At 43.0% G+C, this 17604-nt stretch overlaps 1 protein-coding gene across 5 annotated transcripts in view; it reads left to right on the plus strand.

Annotated features, from left to right (window-relative positions):
* Positions 1-17604, plus strand: part of UBR4 (ubiquitin protein ligase E3 component n-recognin 4) — a 78904-nt gene that overhangs the window by 15721 nt on the left and 45579 nt on the right. For all 5 annotated transcript variants that reach the window (XM_074892656.1, XM_074892657.1, XM_074892658.1 and 2 more), the window contains exons 22-49: positions 299-427; positions 888-1070; positions 1321-1443; positions 1532-1761; positions 2403-2527; positions 3100-3197; positions 3327-3484; positions 4194-4403; positions 5422-5523; positions 6406-6506; positions 6702-6900; positions 7129-7317; positions 7676-7739; positions 7933-8124; positions 8753-8823; positions 8948-9095; positions 9638-9865; positions 10092-10262; positions 10357-10539; positions 10835-10993; positions 11603-11755; positions 12040-12267; positions 13093-13250; positions 14317-14488; positions 14659-14860; positions 15156-15319; positions 15531-15747; positions 16145-16361. In XM_074892656.1, the coding sequence (XP_074748757.1) occupies positions 299-427; positions 888-1070; positions 1321-1443; positions 1532-1761; positions 2403-2527; positions 3100-3197; positions 3327-3484; positions 4194-4403; positions 5422-5523; positions 6406-6506; positions 6702-6900; positions 7129-7317; positions 7676-7739; positions 7933-8124; positions 8753-8823; positions 8948-9095; positions 9638-9865; positions 10092-10262; positions 10357-10539; positions 10835-10993; positions 11603-11755; positions 12040-12267; positions 13093-13250; positions 14317-14488; positions 14659-14860; positions 15156-15319; positions 15531-15747; positions 16145-16361 (4574 nt within the window). The remainder of the gene's footprint in view (positions 1-298; positions 428-887; positions 1071-1320; positions 1444-1531; positions 1762-2402; positions 2528-3099; positions 3198-3326; positions 3485-4193; positions 4404-5421; positions 5524-6405; positions 6507-6701; positions 6901-7128; positions 7318-7675; positions 7740-7932; positions 8125-8752; positions 8824-8947; positions 9096-9637; positions 9866-10091; positions 10263-10356; positions 10540-10834; positions 10994-11602; positions 11756-12039; positions 12268-13092; positions 13251-14316; positions 14489-14658; positions 14861-15155; positions 15320-15530; positions 15748-16144; positions 16362-17604) is intronic.

Here is a 17604-nt window from a genome sequence, read left to right on the forward strand (position 1 = left end):
CAGACACATGGCATCAGAGTTGCTTTCTCGTCATTTTGCTCCATGTTTGTCCTGGGTTTTGCTTCCTCACTAAATTTGTTGTCATCAAGGTTCTGGGCTTGCTTCATGCATGCTCCCTTATAAGACTTCATTGGCACCCTGGCTGGGGAGAGAAATACCTGACAGAGTTAACTTCCTGAAGTTCTATTTTGCATAATTTTGGTCTGTGGGTATTCTGAATACTTAAGAGCTTAGCTGTGTGTGAATGCAGAGCTGTGCAATTTGCAAAGCAAAGATCCCGACTTGTCATCTCCTGCAGGTTTGTGAGGTCCTTTTCTCCAGGACTATGAAGTATGATGAGCTTTACACAGCCCTGACTTCATTACTTGCAGCTGGGTCACAGTTTGATACACTCAGGAGGAAAGAGAATAAAAATGTCACTGCACTGGTAAGACTGTGTTGCTGTAATGTTGTCTGTAGTGAGGAGTAACAAGTTTTCAAACTTAGTATTTTCAAGTATTTAACCAAAAAGTGTTCTCGACAGTGGTCAGAGTAATGGGGAACTTCAAAATCCGGTGGCTAATGGTAGTGTTTATGGCGGGGGTACATCTCATCTGAGTTTTTAATTCATAACATGTTTTAGACTTGCTATATGTCCCTGGTAATTCCAGGACGTCTGGGTAGAATATGATGAAGCAAAAAAAATTTGTATAATCTTTTCTTTTTCTTTTCTCACTCCGCTTTGTTGCCTAATTTGTTGTATAATATGACAGAAACTCGGTCCACTATGTGTTCATCTGATTTGACACATCTACGGGAGTCTGGAGTCTCTGAGATAATTTCAGTAGCTGTAATGATTGAAATTGCAATCTTTCTTTACTAATTTGGCCAATTATACTTTTGCTTAGGAAGCCTGTGCACTTCAGTACTACTTCTTGATACTGTGGCGGATACTAGGGATTTTACCTCCATCCAAAAACTACATGAATCAGTTGGCTATGAACACACCAGAGATGAGTGAATGTGATATTTTACACACGCTGCGCTGGTCCTCCCGTCTGCGAATCACATCTTACGTCACGTGGATCAAGGTACAGCCTCATCTTTACAGGGGTGTTTTGTAATGTTGTTGATAGTAAGAAAGTCAGTCTCTTGTTCTTCCACGCTAACTGCACGTGGGATTTGTTATGTGGGCATGGTGGTGAGAAATGGGAACTTGTGTCCGTGTTTTCTAAAGTGTTCTAGCCTGGTAATTGGCACAGCGGTTAATTATAGAGCACTTCTAAAGTGAGACGGGTCTTTTTTGGTTTTTTTTTTTGTTTTTTTTTTTTTTATCTGTAGGATCACCTTATCAAGCAGAGCATGAAAGCTGACCATGCTGCTTCTCTCATTGAACTGGCCTCCAGCAAGTGCAGCTCAGTGAAGTACGATGTGGAAATAGCAGAGGAATATTTTGCTCGACAGGTAAGGTGGTGTGAATGCAATCGTGCATATGGAGCTTCTGTTTTGTGGAATGATTTGCACTTACTGTTCCATCCCTTTGTATTTTAAGATCTCTTCTTTCTGTGGTGTTGATTGCACAACTATTCTCCAACTGCACGAAGTTCCCAGTTTACAATCCATTTACACCCTTGATGCTGCAATTTCCAAGATTCAGGTTTCTCTAGATGAGCACTTTTCCAAGCTAGCTGCAGAAACTGATCCACACAAGTCTTCAGAGATAACCAAGAACCTCCTGCCTGCCACGCTACAGCTTATTGACACTTATGCGACGTTTACCAGGTACAGTCCTTAGGCTTGCTGGTAGGAATAGTTTTCTTCTGTGCATAGGGCTTTTTTGCATTTTGTTTGTTGTTTTCTTAGAGGTAGATGCTTTTTTTTTTAATAGTCCAGTATAATTACTCTTATGTCCCCTAGAGTGTCCGTTGTTTTAAAAGAAGGATAAAAAGTAGCTTCTCAAGCCATGTATGTGAAGTTGTTGTTTCTAAGTCACCTCCTTGTCTGATCTTTCAAGGCTTTCTTGCAAGCTTGCAAAACCAGCTTTTCCTCCAAAGACGAAACCCCCTCTTACCACTCTCTAGGATAGTGCTACTTAAGGTTATTTTGCTGAGATGATAGCAAGACTGTGAGACCGTCAGGAAAGAGAGGGGGTTTAATTCTTACATTAAGAGTCTGAAGTCTTCTAAACTCTCGTTAGAATCTATGTAGAAGAAAGCAAAAGTAAATCAGCTTTTTCTTTTGAGTGCACTTCTCCTGATAAGTAGCTTAGAGGAGATAAAAGCCCAGAACTCCCTTAGTGGTATAATAGAAAGTATGGGGCAGAACTTCAGAAGTTTGCTTTCTTATCTGCCACTGTATTGACACACTTAGTTCTGAAATGCACAGCTGTTTCCTGAAATAAATCCTTTCCATCCTGAATGCAGATCTTACTTGCTACGGAGCGTCTCTGAAGAGGGCTCCACTGAGAACAAACCCTCTGAAGAGAAGCTCCGAGGTTATGCTGCTGTCCTGGCCATTGGATCCATCCGTTGCAAGTCTAATACTCTAGGTGAGGGTCTGGATAGTTCAGATTTCCTTCTCTCTGTAGGTGAAGCTTTCTACAGTACTGCCCACGTTCAGCTTCAAAGCCATACGCTGGCTAATGTGTTCTTTTTCTCGACCACTGTGTTCAAATGAGTATATTATCCTGCCAGCAGCAGACCAAGAAGTCTTTTCCTTGTAGAATTGTAACAACTGAAAGAGGCACAAGCCTTGAAAGCGTAACTATCTTGTGGGCTTATCTGGCTTACGGAAGTGCTTTTCTAACCGTGTTGATAGTCTGGTGGCATGGCCTAGTAAGGGGAATTATGAAATGTTTGTATGTTGAAGACTGCTGTGAATTAGTATTTTTGCCGTGTTTCCTGTTGTTTTAATAAAGTGAAAGAAGCTGGGAAGCTCTTGCAAACTTCAGGGATGTTTTTGACCTGTAGAAAAGCGTGAAACTAGCCCTCAGTAGAGCTACAGCTCAACTTAGCTACAATTGTGGCTTCATCTAGTTTTAAACAGTGTTGTAGAAGCATTTTGGTGTTCAGTAGGACCCATGAAATTGCTCAGTGACTTAGGATTCTGTATTAATTGCAGGTCCAACACTTCTTCAGAACTTGCCATTAGCTGTGCAGACTTTATGTGAATCATGGAGTAACATTCATACAAATGAGTTTCCAAACATTGGCTCATGGGTGAGTCCAACCTTATGGATTGATCTGGTCTGATCTTGACTCTATAACTTGGTGGGAATAGCAGGCAGTGGGTCTTTCTGTTGAAGACAAATGGTTCTGATTTTTGTGCGTGTGTGCCTCCATCCTTAGCGCAATGCCTTTGCGAATGACACGATCCCTGCGGAAAGCTACATCAGTGCAGTTCAGGCCGCCCACCTCGGTACTCTCTGCAGCCAAAGTCTACCTCTTGCAGCTTCCCTAAAACACACCCTTCTCTCCCTCGTCAGACTCACTGGGGATCTCATTGTGTAAGTGATGTTTTTTATATTGCATTCTTGCTATATAGATCTGTTCACTTTTCTGAATGTCTGTCTTCATCAGGCAGTTTGGGTGCAACACTTAGTGAACTGGTGCTGTGTTTTGAACCAAGCCTTTAGTGGAGTTACTTTCAGTTTACAATTCTAAATTCTAAATGAATGAAAGAGAGCCTTCTGTCTTGATCTGGCATCTCTAGAAGTCAGACTCCCTGAGAGAAACCTTTAGTCCTTTTTGGCAAATAGGGACTTGAAGAAACTGGGATATAAACTGAGACTATATGGATCTAATTAATTAATTTGTGTTTTGTTATCATTCATTTGAGTGTTGTTTTCAAAGCATGAGGAGAAAGTGGAATGAAAGAATTTTTTTCCCGGGGACTTAGTCTTAAGATATTCTGAAACAAAAAAATAGTTGTTGATGCTGCAGGCGAGTCCAAAAGCTGTACTATGCGATAGCATCTTGGAAAATGTTGTAACTGTATATATGCAAAAGTAACGTGCAGTGTTTTCCAAATGAGGACTGTTTTTCTGAGGGGAAAAATGGCTGAGCCAGTATATTTATTCCAGCTTTCTAAAAAAGGTTTTTAGCACAGACTTCCGTCCAGACTTGTGCCTTACTTGTGTGACTTCTGACTTATCCAGTAAGGATGTTCTCTGATACTTCATGCAGAGAATTAACTTGTTTGCTTTTCTTTTCAAGCTGGTCAGATGATTTGAACCCACCTCAGGTGATTCATTCCCTATTGCCCCTCCTTTTGGAGACCAGCACCGAGAGTGTGGCAGAAATAAGCAGCAACTCTCTAGAAAGGATCTTGGGCCCTGCAGAATCAGATGAATTCCTGGCACGTGTTTATGAAAAATTGATCACAGGATGCTATAACATACTGGCCCATCACTCCGATCCAAACAGGTAACAACGGGCTGTGTGGCTTGTAGCTGTCCTTCAACAACGCTGTATACAAAAAATTACTACAGTATGTTTAAACATCAGTGTCAGTTCTTGAACAGCACAACAGAAAGGCAAAAAAATCAGCCTTTTTTTATCTGTTCAAGACTTCTATACTTTGTAGACTAGAAATACAAGATGTTTTATTCACGTTAGCAGAATTTTCAGCCCTGCTGTTCGGGCATTGTGGATTTTAATCATCTTTTGTAACTCTGGATGGAGCATGTATATATCTGGATAGCTTTTTATTTAAGCAAATAGAAAAATTATGTAAATATGAGCACGAAATCAAAGCTGAAGATGCCGACCTAACTTGCTTTATATTCCTTTGTCTCTGTTCTCGCTGTTTGTAAGGATGACTAATCCCTGCTTTATCATAGCAAACTAGCCAGATTTGTGCTTCCCACCCCTCACTGTGTGTATGGAGGGAATAAGCTTGATTTGCTGATGTTGGTTCTACCCATCTGAAACATAAAACCATTAGGCATGATGATGTTGCATCTTTTTAACACTGATCCTCTCTGGATGGAAGGTATTCAGAGGGAGATCTACCGCGCCTTCTGGTAGAGAATGTGAATGTAATTGGATTTTACTTGCAGAGTGCGTTGTGGAGTGGGGCTGAGCACAGGGGAGAATGGGGAGGAGTAACACTAAAAGAGACTTAAAGTGTAAAAAGAGCAGCTGTTTATAGGAATTTGTCATGTGAGGTGTCTGAAAGGTCTAGATTGTTCTAGGTTTCTGACTGTGTAACTTGCCTTACAGCATCATGTGTCACTTTTTTCCTGAATATTTGGTGGATTTGTTGGTGTTTTTATATGTTTGTTCATCAATTGTTTTTCTCCTGTCTCTTGGAAGGAGAGATGCTTTCAGTTAGTGGAAAGTTTATTAGAATTGTATTGCAAAATTGATCACTTCTTGGCTATCAGAATTGTTGAAATTGCTCTTATATATTCTTATTTAATCTGCATCTTTTGATCCTCAGTGGCCTGGATGAGTCTATCTTGGAGGAATGTTTGCAGCATCTGGAGAAACAGCTGGAGAGCAGCCAGGCCCGAAAAGCCATGGAGGAATTCTTTTCAGAAAGGTGAAGTCATCCTGAAAGTTGTGGCCCAGGAACATTAGTTCTCTTCCTTTTTCTCTTAGCTTGTCACTGTCAACACCTAAGTGATGTTAATGCCATTGCAAAGGAAAATACAGAACGTGTAAAGGTGGAATACCCTTCAAGCAGCACAGGAGAGTGTGAAAAGACTTTCTGTGTGGGAGAGGACCTAGGTCTTTGTCACTCCAAGTGAAATATTCAGCGAGTTCCAATAGCGATCATCAGTGGGAGATCTTGTATGATGATTGTTTTGTCAAAGGCATGATAAGGAGGTTTTTGAGAGATGCTGGTCTATAAGGCAGTTGCAGATCAAGCTGCAAAGTCCCAAGTTCTCTCAGTGCTTCCTTGGGGCAGTAGGTTGATGATTTTAAGGGTGGAGGTGGGATGTTGGCCTGACTTAGAATTATGAAGACAAATTGTGATGGAGACAGCATAGCACAACAACAGTGTTCTGAAGAGATATTAGGGTGAACTGGAGAGAAGTTTTTCTCTATTAGAAAACCAACCATTGTCTGGTTTTGCTCTCTACTTGTTCAACAGTTCAAAACTGAAGCAGTCTGGTGGCTGTACTTTGTTAACATGGAAGGGAAAAATAGGCAAGAAAATCTTGAATTTTGCTTTGGAAAACAGTAGAGGCCCTCTTGTGACTCGATATGTGGAGAATGCTGACAGGCTACTCAGCAGCTCATGAGATTTACAAGCTTTAGTCTGAGCTAAGGGTTTGCTGTTTGAAAGCAGCTTTGGTGAGCTCTGTTAATGCAAACTATTGCCAGTTGTAAATGTGAGGGCAGATACAACTAAGTGCGAGTGATAAAAAGGAATGGGTCATCTTTTACAAAGCTGACTTAATTTCCCCCCTCCATATAGTGGAGAACTGGTCCAGATCATGATGGCAACAGCCAATGAAAACCTCTCAGCGAACTTCTGTAACAGGGTGCTGAAATTCTTCACCAAGCTCTTCCAGCTAAGTAAGTTATTGTTGAATCTCTTCTGTGCTGCCCTTGTCCACCTTATACTGTTCTTGTGTTAGACTGCGATATGAAGATGCATGAAAGAAAAGCTGTAAGAGGAAGTGGAGTGACAGCTTCACACTTCTTATGGAAAGCTGTCTTCAAACACGCTCGCTGTAGCATCTGTCACTCACCAGTATTTTTCTCCACCAGCTGAGAAGAGTCCCAACCCCAGCCTGTTGCGACTCTGTGGCTCTTTGGCTCAGCTGGCTTGTGTGGAGCATGAGCGTCTCCAGGCCTGGTTGATCAGGATGACCATGTCCCCACCCAAAGATTCAGACCAACTGGACGTTGTGCAAGAGAACAGGCAGCTGCTGCAACTCTTGACAACTTACATTGTTCGGGAAAACAGGTGAAGTGCAACCTTTCTCATTTCTTTTGTGTGCTGTTCATTTCTTTTGTTCTCTGGATGTGCAAATTATTTGTGAGTTGCTGAGGCCTTCTTGTTGTCAGCTTTCAAATGAAGTGATGAAATTGTTTGCCCTGAAGGCCTTGCTGTGTCAGTGCCCTTGCAGTGTGGGGCTTAGCTGTATTTCACCAAGTGATGCACCCTGTCTGAAACTTTGCTCTTTTTGATCAGCCAAGTCGGAGAAGGTGTGTGCACTGTTCTGCTGAGTACTCTAATACCAATGGCAACAGAGATGTTGGCTAATGGTGATGGCACAGGCTTTCCTGAACTGATGGTCGTGATGGCAACTTTGGCTAGCGCAGGACAAGGTGCCGGACACCTCCAGCTTCATGGTGCTGCTGTTGATTGGCTGGGCAGATGGTAAGAGCCAGCTGTGTACTGCTGTTTGTTCATTTGCATCGCTTAGATGAATTATTTCTTTCCCCCCTCACTGGTAGTTTGGAGACAGAAGTTCATATTTACTGATACATGCTTATTTTTTAGTTTATTGTTCGTTGTTTGGAATATGAAGTGCCTGAGAGAGGCTGATCTGTGTCCCCTCATTAAGAACAACCATGTGGTTTCTTTGTCTTTACCACTCTCAATGGTTCAATTACCGTATTTATACATTTCTTGTTAATCTAAAGCAAACTGAATGCTTGAAGCTATTGGAGAGAACTGAGTTTACACTTCCCAAAGACTGTTAGCTGTAATGATCTTCTCTGCTGTTTTGTTACAGCAAGAAATACCTGTCGCAAAAGAATGTGGTAGAAAAAATGAATGCAAACGTCATGCAAGGGAAGGTAAGACGTGTGGCTGTTGCTTAACTTGCAGGAATAAATCTGGGGCGTGAGCTGTATCAGCTGTCCTGTTTTGGTTTCATTGTGGGAGTTTTAAAGTGATTTGGTCAGGGGGACTCTTCTGTTTTCTTGCCTTGTAGCAGCTATTGTGGGGTCTAAGCATTGCCTCTCACTTTCACTCATCTCTGCTTTATAGCATGTGACGATCCTGGAGTGTACGTGCCATATTGTCTCTTACCTGGCCGATGTCACTAATGCCCTGAGCCAGACCAGTGGCCAAGGGCCAAGTCACCTTTCTGTCGATGGAGAGGAACGGGCGATTGAGGTGGATTCAGACTGGGTGGAAGAGTTGGCAGTGGAGGAGGAGGACTCTCAAGCTGAAGATTCGGTAGGCAATAGTCACAGCTAATGCTGCAAATGAGATGAAGGTTTATTTTTCAGCTTCCAGATCAGAATTACTCTGGTTATAAATGAAAATTTTGTTGTTGTTTATTCCCTTATGGGAGACTGAGCGAAGAACCCTCGTTGTCAGATCTGGAAGAGAGTATCTGTCATTTGTATGTAGATCTGTTGACTTTGTGATGGCAACAAAAGTTAAAAGGGTTTTTTTTTCTTAGAACACAAAAAGAAGCAGGGTAAGATGGGTTTGTTCCTACTCGATTGTTTGTCAATTACTAGCTTTTGTACCAACAAGCATCGTAGATTAGGCTTTTAAGTGCTGTTGCGTGGGAAAAAAAATCCCTGTTATTAATAACATTCTTTAAAATCTGTCGTCCCAATGTATTATTTTTGTTACTGTTTTTTCTTTTTCTTGATTCACTCTTTTGAGTTGCTATAAAACGTTGCCGTTTCCTCTCTCCATGTGGTTTGGTACCAGCTGCCTTTTAACTAGGTGGTGCTAAAACTCGCTATTCTTAAAATGCACATTTCATGTCTGAGGAACATATTCTGTACCATGTGCCTTTGCTGTAGCTGCAGTTATAAACACCTTTCTGAAACAACTTTCTTCTTAACAGGATGAAGATTCTCTTTGTAATAAACTCTGTACCTTCACTATCACACAGAAAGAATTCATGAATCAACATTGGTAAGAATCTCAAACTTGCGTTCAGAATTTCAGCCTGATTATTTCTGGCCGTTGAGAAGGAAACAGGCTGTGGAGCCTTCCTGAGGCACTGTGTTTTATAACTCGTCTGGCTTATTTTGTGCAGGTATCACTGTCACACTTGCAAGATGGTTGATGGGGTTGGTGTTTGCACAGTTTGTGCTAAAGTTTGTCACAAGGATCATGAGATTTCTTATGCCAAATATGGATCGTTCTTCTGTGACTGTGGAGCCAAGGAAGATGGCAGTTGCCTGGTAAAGTGTCTTCATGTCAACGTACAAGCTGTGGTTTCTTCGGTTTTTAAAGTCTTTTGCAGAGGCTTCTGTTCTGCACTAAGTTGCATCATGATACGAGTGTGTAAGAGTACTAAGACTTGAAAGCCTTGGCTTTATGAGGAACCCTCTTAATTGACACCTTGCCTGGTGATTTTTTTTTTTGCACCCAATAAGTGCATTGGCAAATCTCTGTCCTGGTGACTACTGGGATTCCACCTACCTTTACAGAATTTGCAAGTTAGCTTAAGCTAGGCAGCAGTCAGATACCAACTTTTCCTATGTTTTCCACTGAAAACAAACAAAGTGACTTTATCTTAAATACTAAAATTTTGTCTAATACTCAGGTGGAGAGTGGCATGCAAGATAATGTTGTGTTATTTCTTTAAAATTGCAGTCTAAGAGAATTACACTCTATTTCTTTAAAATTATGTTAATCTTGCTGCTATTACAATCTGTATTTATTTCATCAGTGGTGAAATTGAGTGTGGTTTGGGCTTTCAGCATTGCTGTGTCATTCCCAGGCTTTGGTGAAGAGAACTCCCAGCAGTGGCATGAGCTCTACCATGAAAGAATCTGCCTTCCAGAGTGAGCCCAGAGTGCCTGAGAGTGTCATTCGACACGCAAGCACCTCTCCTGCAGAGAAAGCCAAGGTCACCATTAGTGAGGGGAAGGGCCCTGACGAAGAAAAACCCAAGAAGAGCAGCCTATGTAGAAATGTTGAGGGCTGTCGAGAGGAATTGCAGTCCCAGGTATGATTATCAGTTAGCTGTTAAAAGAAGATGGTTTATGATGAGGATTTTAAGCAGACTGTGTTGGTTATCAGCCAAGTTGCTTGATTTTTATGCTCTTCTTTATGATCAGGGGGTCATAAAAGAGGTGTCAGGCTAAAAAAAAAAACCAACAGTTGACACACAGCTCTTGTGAAAACTCCCAGCAGGAACATCTTGTCCTGACTTGCATATCTATTTCTTGTAGGCCAACTTCTCCTTTGCACCTTTGGTGCTGGAGATGCTGAATTTCCTGATGGATGCCATTCAGATAAACTTCCAACAAGCTTCAGCCATGGGGAGCAGCAGTCGTGCCCAGCAAGCTCTCAATGAGCTCCATACTTTGGACAAGTCAGTAGAAATGACCGATCAGTTGATGGTATGATGCTAAAAGAGTGATTAAACGGTGAATAGGTGGGATTGCTTTTAAACAGAAACATTTCAGTGCTACACTTGTGTATGCTTCTACTCAGGTCCCAACTCTTGGCTCTCAAGAAGGTGCTTTTGAGAATGTCCGCATGAACTACAGCGGTGACCAGGGCCAGACGATCCGGCAGCTGATCAGCGCTCACGTGCTGAGGCGGGTGGCGATGTGTGTGCTCTCGTCCCCCCACGGACGTCGGCAGCACCTGGCTGTGAGTCATGAAAAGGGCAAGGTGAGTTCTCTAACTCTGTAGAGGATGTTGGATTGTAAGGGAAAATGAAACGGCCTTAGAGCACTGAACAGCAAGCAGAGTATGATCTGAGATCGGGACACAGCCTGTCCTGAGATCTGGATATTCTGTAAAGTACTGCATAGCTTAGAGAAACCTCTCGTTCTTCAGAGAAAAGAGTTCTTGCAGCAGAAACAGTGAAAATTGTGGGGACGCAGTCATAGAGCTGAACTTGAAATGCTTTTTTTTCCCCCCTCGGTTGTAAAGTTGGATAACTTGAGTTCATTTTATTCTGCAGATTACAGTCCTTCAGCTCTCAGCATTGCTGAAACAAGCAGACTCCAGCAAAAGAAAACTGACCCTTACTCGCCTTGCATCTGCGCCCGTTCCGTTTACTGTGCTGAGCCTCACTGGAAATCCCTGCAAGGAGGACTACCTAGCCGTGTGTGGCCTGAAAGTAAGTGCCTGACAAACCCTTTCCTAGGCAGCTGGAAACATCAGCTCAAACCCAGCTGTATTTCTTTCTCCTGAGGAGCTAGCACAGAGCTGACTCCAAAGGGTCTGTCACTAATTTTAGCTCATGAATCACTTTCCTGCTAGATACATGAATCAAAAGAAGCAGAACCTATATGAATAATAGGCTAAATGAGACAGTGCCTCAAAATAGTACTTCTTTATTGTATTTAGACCAATTTTAGTTTAAGACAGGAGTCAAGGTTTAGTCATGTGAAACTTAGTGTGTTAGAACTAGTCTGTAACAACTAGTGTTTTGTAGCAAGGACTCTTCATTTTAGTAATCTCCCAAATTTAGATTCAGCTTTCACAGTGCAGAATCCACAAATCTATTGTTTAGCTCTGAAACAGCTGGACTCTGTGTGGTTTTGTTTTTTTTTTCATTTTGTTTTTTCTTTACAAACTTTCATGTCATTCATCTTAAATGCAGGAATTGCAGATTCTTACTCATTATTGGCACTAAGAGGAATGCTGGCTTTTAGCTCCATTCTTGGCTTGAAATGTTTATAAACATTCTGTTCTAATACTTGACCAATTTTTTTCATTGCTGCAGGACTGCCACGTGTTAACATTCAGCAGCTCTGGATCAGTCTCTGATCATTTGGTACTTCATCCCCAGCTAGCCACTGGAAATTTCATCATTAAAGCTGTGTGGCTGACAGGTTCTCAAACAGAGCTTGCTATTGTGACTGCAGACTTTGTGAAGGTATGTTTGATCATAAGCTATGATGGGAAGTGGTCACCAGAGTCTGGATCTTTGCAGAGCTGCCTCTGGAAGAATGTGATAATATTCTTAGTTAGAAATAAATTGGAAATATAAATTTGTGGTGTTTGGCTACTGTTGCCATAAGAAAAAGCAAAACCAAAGAACCCAAAGAGCAAAAAAAAAAAGAACTATAACATTTAATAGGTATTTCCTTGTCTCAATTCTTGTCCATTTGCACTGTTTTGTATCGTAGTAGCTAATTATTTCCTTGATTCTTCCCACAGATTTACGATCTCTCTGTAGATGCCTTGAGCCCAACTTTCTATTTCCTTCTACCGAGTTCCAAAATCAGGGATGTCACTTTTCTTTTCAACGAGGAGGGGAAGAACATAATAGTGATCATGTCTTCCGCTGGGTACATCTATACGCAGCTCATGGAAGAGGCGAGCAGTGCCCAGCACGGACCATTCTATGTCACCAATGTGCTTGAAGTCAATCATGAGGACCTAAAGGTACTGGTGACTTCCTTTTCTTGTAGTATGGGCTGCAGCGGTTTTCTCTCTTTTGTGTCTTACATTTGAAGGCAGAAGTTTCCTTTTTTCTTTTTTTTTTTTCTTCCCCTTTTAAGCCCCCTGATCTAGATCAGTGAGCTTGCCATTCCTCTAAAGAGAAATATCCTTGTCGTGAAAGGGAGTGGGGGTGAAAATTAAACCCCTTGATCCTTTCATCTAGAAAATGGAGCATGTTTTCCATGACTGGCTCTGAAGTCATGCCCAGCAGGGTTTCTCAGCAGGCAGACAGCCTCAGAGCAAGGCACTTCAGAGGTGCAGTAACCAGAAGAGATAAAGTTACTGACCATTGCTGGGGCTGCAAAGGTGGAGTGAGCCTTTGTTTCCGCTCAAGAGCAGCTCTGTAGTCTTGGGGCTGACTTTTAAAATCTGTCCACGTTTCACTCAGTGTTTTTACCCCAGCCTGCTCCAAAACAGGGGAATAGATGAGAAGGCCCTCAGGAAAGCTCTTTTATGAGCTGGAAACATGGGGGGTGCTCCATGTGAGATTGTCATACAACCTTCCAGCACACGATGCAGTAGCTGAGGGCGCTACCCACAGCCTACAGTCTCAGTATCCTCCTTCAAAAGCCTTTGAAGTATCTGATGGATGAGTTCACCCAGGAGTTCAGCTTTGAAAATTATTATTTAGGGCTGCTTTCCCTCACTACTGGGGAGGGGGCAGGGGGAGAGGCTTTTGGAATAATTCCGTTGTGAGAAATTTAAAAGCCTGACAGAGTGTTTTGGAGGATATGTGTTTATCTGAAATGTTTCTCTCTGATCCTACAGGACAGTAATGGCCAGGTAGCAGGAGGTGGTGTGTCAGTGTATTACTCCCACGTGCTACAGATGTTGTTCTTCAGTTACTGTCAAGGCAAATCCTTTGCAGCCACTATCAACCGGGCCAATCTGGAAGTGCAGCAGCTATTTCCAATTAACATAAAGAGGTGGGGCTTGCCTGGAAGACTCCCCTGAAGTTTTTGTTTCTGTTCATTATTAATAGATATTACTAACTATTCTTAACATCCCAGCTCTCAATGGCCCGAGCTCGTGGTGAAGATCCCCTTTTCGGCTGATGATTTCTTGCTGCTTTTCATGGTGCTTCTGCCCTAATTGCAGAATCATTTGAAACCAAAGCGGGCTGTTTTGGCAGTGGGGCACGTATGCATTTTTTCTTCCCGCTAGGATTTCACAGCAGAAAGGTGGCTTCAGAGCAGTCCTGCTGCACAGTGCAGAGCTGCTACTGGTGCGGCAGCTGGAACCGATGGGATTACTCACCCTCGCGGGGGCTGCAAAGCAGGAAGCCTTTGTTTCCTTTCGGCACCAGTACTGCAGTGGACCTTGTGTACTGTGCATATTAAGGCTTATTTTCAGATTCCCTTGAGGGAAACCAATCTCTTAGGCTATGAATGTGGCAAGAAAAAAAGCTATTCTGTCATCTGTCGTGATGAGCAGAGCTGGGCATTTAGGCCACAGACTCTTCACTAGCCTGATGCAAAGCCACTGTTGTGAGTAGGCTCTGTAGACAGGAAAAGTTCCAAGAGCTCCCTAGCCCCAGTCAAGTTTGGCTTAGTCTCTTTGCAGCTTTTTTTTTTTTCCCACCCGAGTGAGCAGAGTCATGCAGATTCTCCTGCATTGGCCCTTGCTTAGTGCTGCTGGGTGTGTTGAAATGTGGAACTGTGCATCTGATCAGATAAAAAGATATCTAAAAGCTATTTTAAAATTACTTCCTTGGGTTTGGGCATAAACTCTTGCTAAATGTCTGTCCTCAAGTGTTCAGGGTAGAGAGCAGGGCTGTGAATTGGGATGCTTGTGCCTTCTGCCCACTCTAGTGACTGTCTCAGGTTTCTGGCCTGTGAACTAGACGCTGATGTTCCTGGCTGTTCGTTAAGGCAGTGGTTTGAATTCCTGCTAGGCACGAAGCTTTAACTGATTTGAGTGGTGATGAATTTTGTGTGTTTTCACTTGTGTTGCTTCTTGAATTAATGTCATTCTGCCCTTCATCTCTTGCAGTTCAAACGGTGGGAGTAAGACTTCACCGGCGCTGTGTCAGTGGTCTGAGGTGATGAACCATCCTGGCTTGGTGTGCTGTGTTCAACAAACCACAGGTGTCCCACTGGTGGTGATGGTGAAGCCAGACACCTTTCTCATCCAGGAAATTAAAACCTTGCCAGCCAAAGCAAAGGTTAGTCATAGTTCCCTGTATTTTTGGCCCTTAAAATGTGGTTTCCTTTATTCCTTCAAGAAGATGGAACAAGATAGTCTTTGCAGCTTTTCTAATGCAAAGAGTTTGTTTTTTCAAGCAGCAGTTGCCGGGTCCTTCCTTTCCTTGACTTGCATTGCTTGCCTTTGCAGATTCAGGACATGGTGGCCATCCGTCACACGGCCTGCAATGAGCAGCAGAGGACCACTATGATCCTCCTGTGCGAAGACGGCAGCCTGAGGATCTACATGGCCAACGTGGAGAATACCTCCTACTGGCTCCAGCCCTCTCTCCAGCCTAGCAGCGTCATCAGCATCATGAAGCCAGTCCGCAAGCGCAAGGCAGCTGCTATTAGTAAGGGACTTCTCATACATATCTTGTGCAAGGTAGCGCTGGCAAATGTAGATGCAAAGATTGATCGGCGTCATATAGATACTTAAGACATTCACTCCTGACAATTACTGGTTAACCTCAGGGCTAAGTACTAGCTAAGCCCGGGTAAAATGTTTCCACAGATATATATAAAAATACATAGCTATCAGGCTCGCACGGGCATTTCCAAAGGAGGCAAGCTCATTTGGCAGCTTTTTTACCATAGCTTTGCCTGTTGAGAATGTATTTTGTCAAAAATGTCTCTCTTCCTTTTTAGCAACTCGCGCATCCAGCCAAGTGAACTTCCCCATTGACTTCTTTGAACACAACCAGCAACTCACAGATGTGGAGTTTGGAGGCAACGACCTGCTGCAGGTTTACAATGCTCAGCAGATAAAGCACCGGCTCAATTCCACTGGCATGTATGTGGCCAACACAAAGGTAAATGGGGCAATCTGGGCTTCTAGGTGACATTATTGTCTAGATTGATAGCATGCCTTTTCTTAGGAATCTGCTTTGTCCAAATGATGCTGTGCAAATCCCATGACACTGTTAGATAAACAGTGGAGGCACCTGTGTACAGCCTTCAGATTCTTAGCTTAGGAGTGATTTTTCTACTTCACCGTTCTGAGCTGTGATTTTTCTTCTACAGCCTGGGGGTTTCACCATCGAAGTGACAAACAACAACAGCACGATGGTGATGACAGGCATGCGGATCCAGATTGGCACCCAAGCGATAGAGCGAGCGCCCTCGTACCTGGAGATCTTTGGCCGCACCATGCAGCTGAACATGACCAGGGCTCGTTGGTTTGACTTCCCTTTCACTCGCGAGGAAGCCTTGCAGGCTGACAAAAAACTAACCATCTTCAGTAAGTCTTTGTGAATTGTTTGCTTCGACTACCTGTTGGTTTTGCTTGGGTGAGTTGAAGCTACTGTGCTTCACCTCATAGTAAGGAGGGTTTCCACAATCTTGTTTGTTTGACCTGACTACAGAAGCAATTCGAGGGGCAGATCCTGAACATTTTATAACTCCATGGCCCAGTTTCTTGCTGCAGTCGATGAACGTGCAGTAGCTCAGCTCAGTAATTTTGTGTTGAGGTAATGGAGAAGGGAAGTGGCCTTGAAAAGGAGGAGAAACTGCCAGAGTGGCAGTATATTAATGACGCAGTGTGATTGCCATCCTGACCTTATAATGCTATCTGTGCTTGTTTGTATTCAAAAGAAACTGTTCTGTTAGTTTTTAAGAAACTTCTCTCATCGCTGCAGTTGGGGCTTCTGTGGATCCTGCTGGAGTCACAATGATGGATTCCATAAAAATTTATGGCAAAACCAAAGAGCAGTTTGGATGGCCTGATGAGCCCCCCGAGGACTTCCCATCTGCTTCAGTGAGCAATGTTTGTCCCCCTAACCTGAATCAAGGGAATGGCACTGGAGACACGGAGTCGACCACCCCTGCTGCTGCCAGTGGGACTGTCCTGGAGAGGTATTTCTGCAGTCTGTCTTTATTTCTCCTTGAAAATGGGTAGTTGCTGTAGAGGGGACCTAGGTGCGCTTGTGTGCCGTTCTTAACTGCGAGATCTTAAGTGAGTTAGTGACTTGTTCTCACTGCCATACAAAACAACAACTGAAAAAATCAATGATTGTCTTCTGAGGAGGGCTTTTTGCTCACTCTTGATTTATCTGATGGAGTAGATGGATAGATCTGTGTGCATGCTTCGTCTTGCTAAGTTCATTTGTTTCAGCAGTCTTGAAGAGCTAAAAGAGATTTCTGCCTTCTTGGTACATTTTCTCATTTCAAGCTGGCCCTTTTTCATTCACTAGAGCTCACAGAGGTTAGGCCTCTCTGAAATTAAGTTCAGTTTTGAGGACGGCTTTGTAGGCTAGTGGTTCCCACCAACTTACTTTGTAGCCCGTACGTCTCAGACTTAACTACTGGGGTGGAGAAAGTGTTAGGTTTTTTTCCCCCCACATATCCCTACTGAGAGTCAAACCACATGGGTGAGCTGGGCATATGTTTAGGAGAAGGAGAACTACCTTTTTTTTTTATATCCACCCCCTGTTCTTTTTCTGAGCTCAGTCTGTGCCATAAGGGTTGTAGAAAGCCTGGCAAGCTAGCGAGAATGGGAGGGAAACAAATCCGAGGAACTAGCATTGCTGAAAAACTGAGCATTTTAAGGGATACGCTGCTTGACTGTGAGTAAATGGTGGTTAATTTTGTTTTACTGAAATTCTCAGGTAAAGGTTCGGGGCTTGAAATGGCAGTTATGTCCACTTGAAGGACCTGTTTGGCCATCCTTTAATATTTTGTCTAATAGTTCCTGGGATTTTTTCCTGTGCTTCTTTTCTCTTTTCTCCCCTCCTCTGCTGTGACATCTCCACAAGATGTCCCCCTCTGCGCAGACATGCTTTCTGGTTTTCCAGAGCAGTGGGATTATATTCTAAAAACTCGGAACCAAAGAAATTATTCTTTTTATTTTTACTTACGTCTTACAGAACGCAGCATGGTTACCTTACAAAGAGCCTCTTGAGTAGGAACAACTAATGGCATTCAGGAGGCAGCTTTCCTCTCAGAAGTTTGGTGTCTGCACTTTAAATTTAACCTTCAGTGGTGTTTTAAGCAATGTGCTTGGCTTCTCTGTGCTAGGTGGCCTGGATCTCCTTTATTTGTTTTGCTATTAGGCAAGTGTCTGCTGCCCAGATAGAAAGAACCGTGCTTAGAGTTACTG

Source organism: Strix uralensis, chromosome 23 (genome assembly GCF_047716275.1).
Source record: "Strix uralensis isolate ZFMK-TIS-50842 chromosome 23, bStrUra1, whole genome shotgun sequence".
Classification (NCBI taxonomy): Eukaryota; Metazoa; Chordata; class Aves; order Strigiformes; family Strigidae; genus Strix; species Strix uralensis.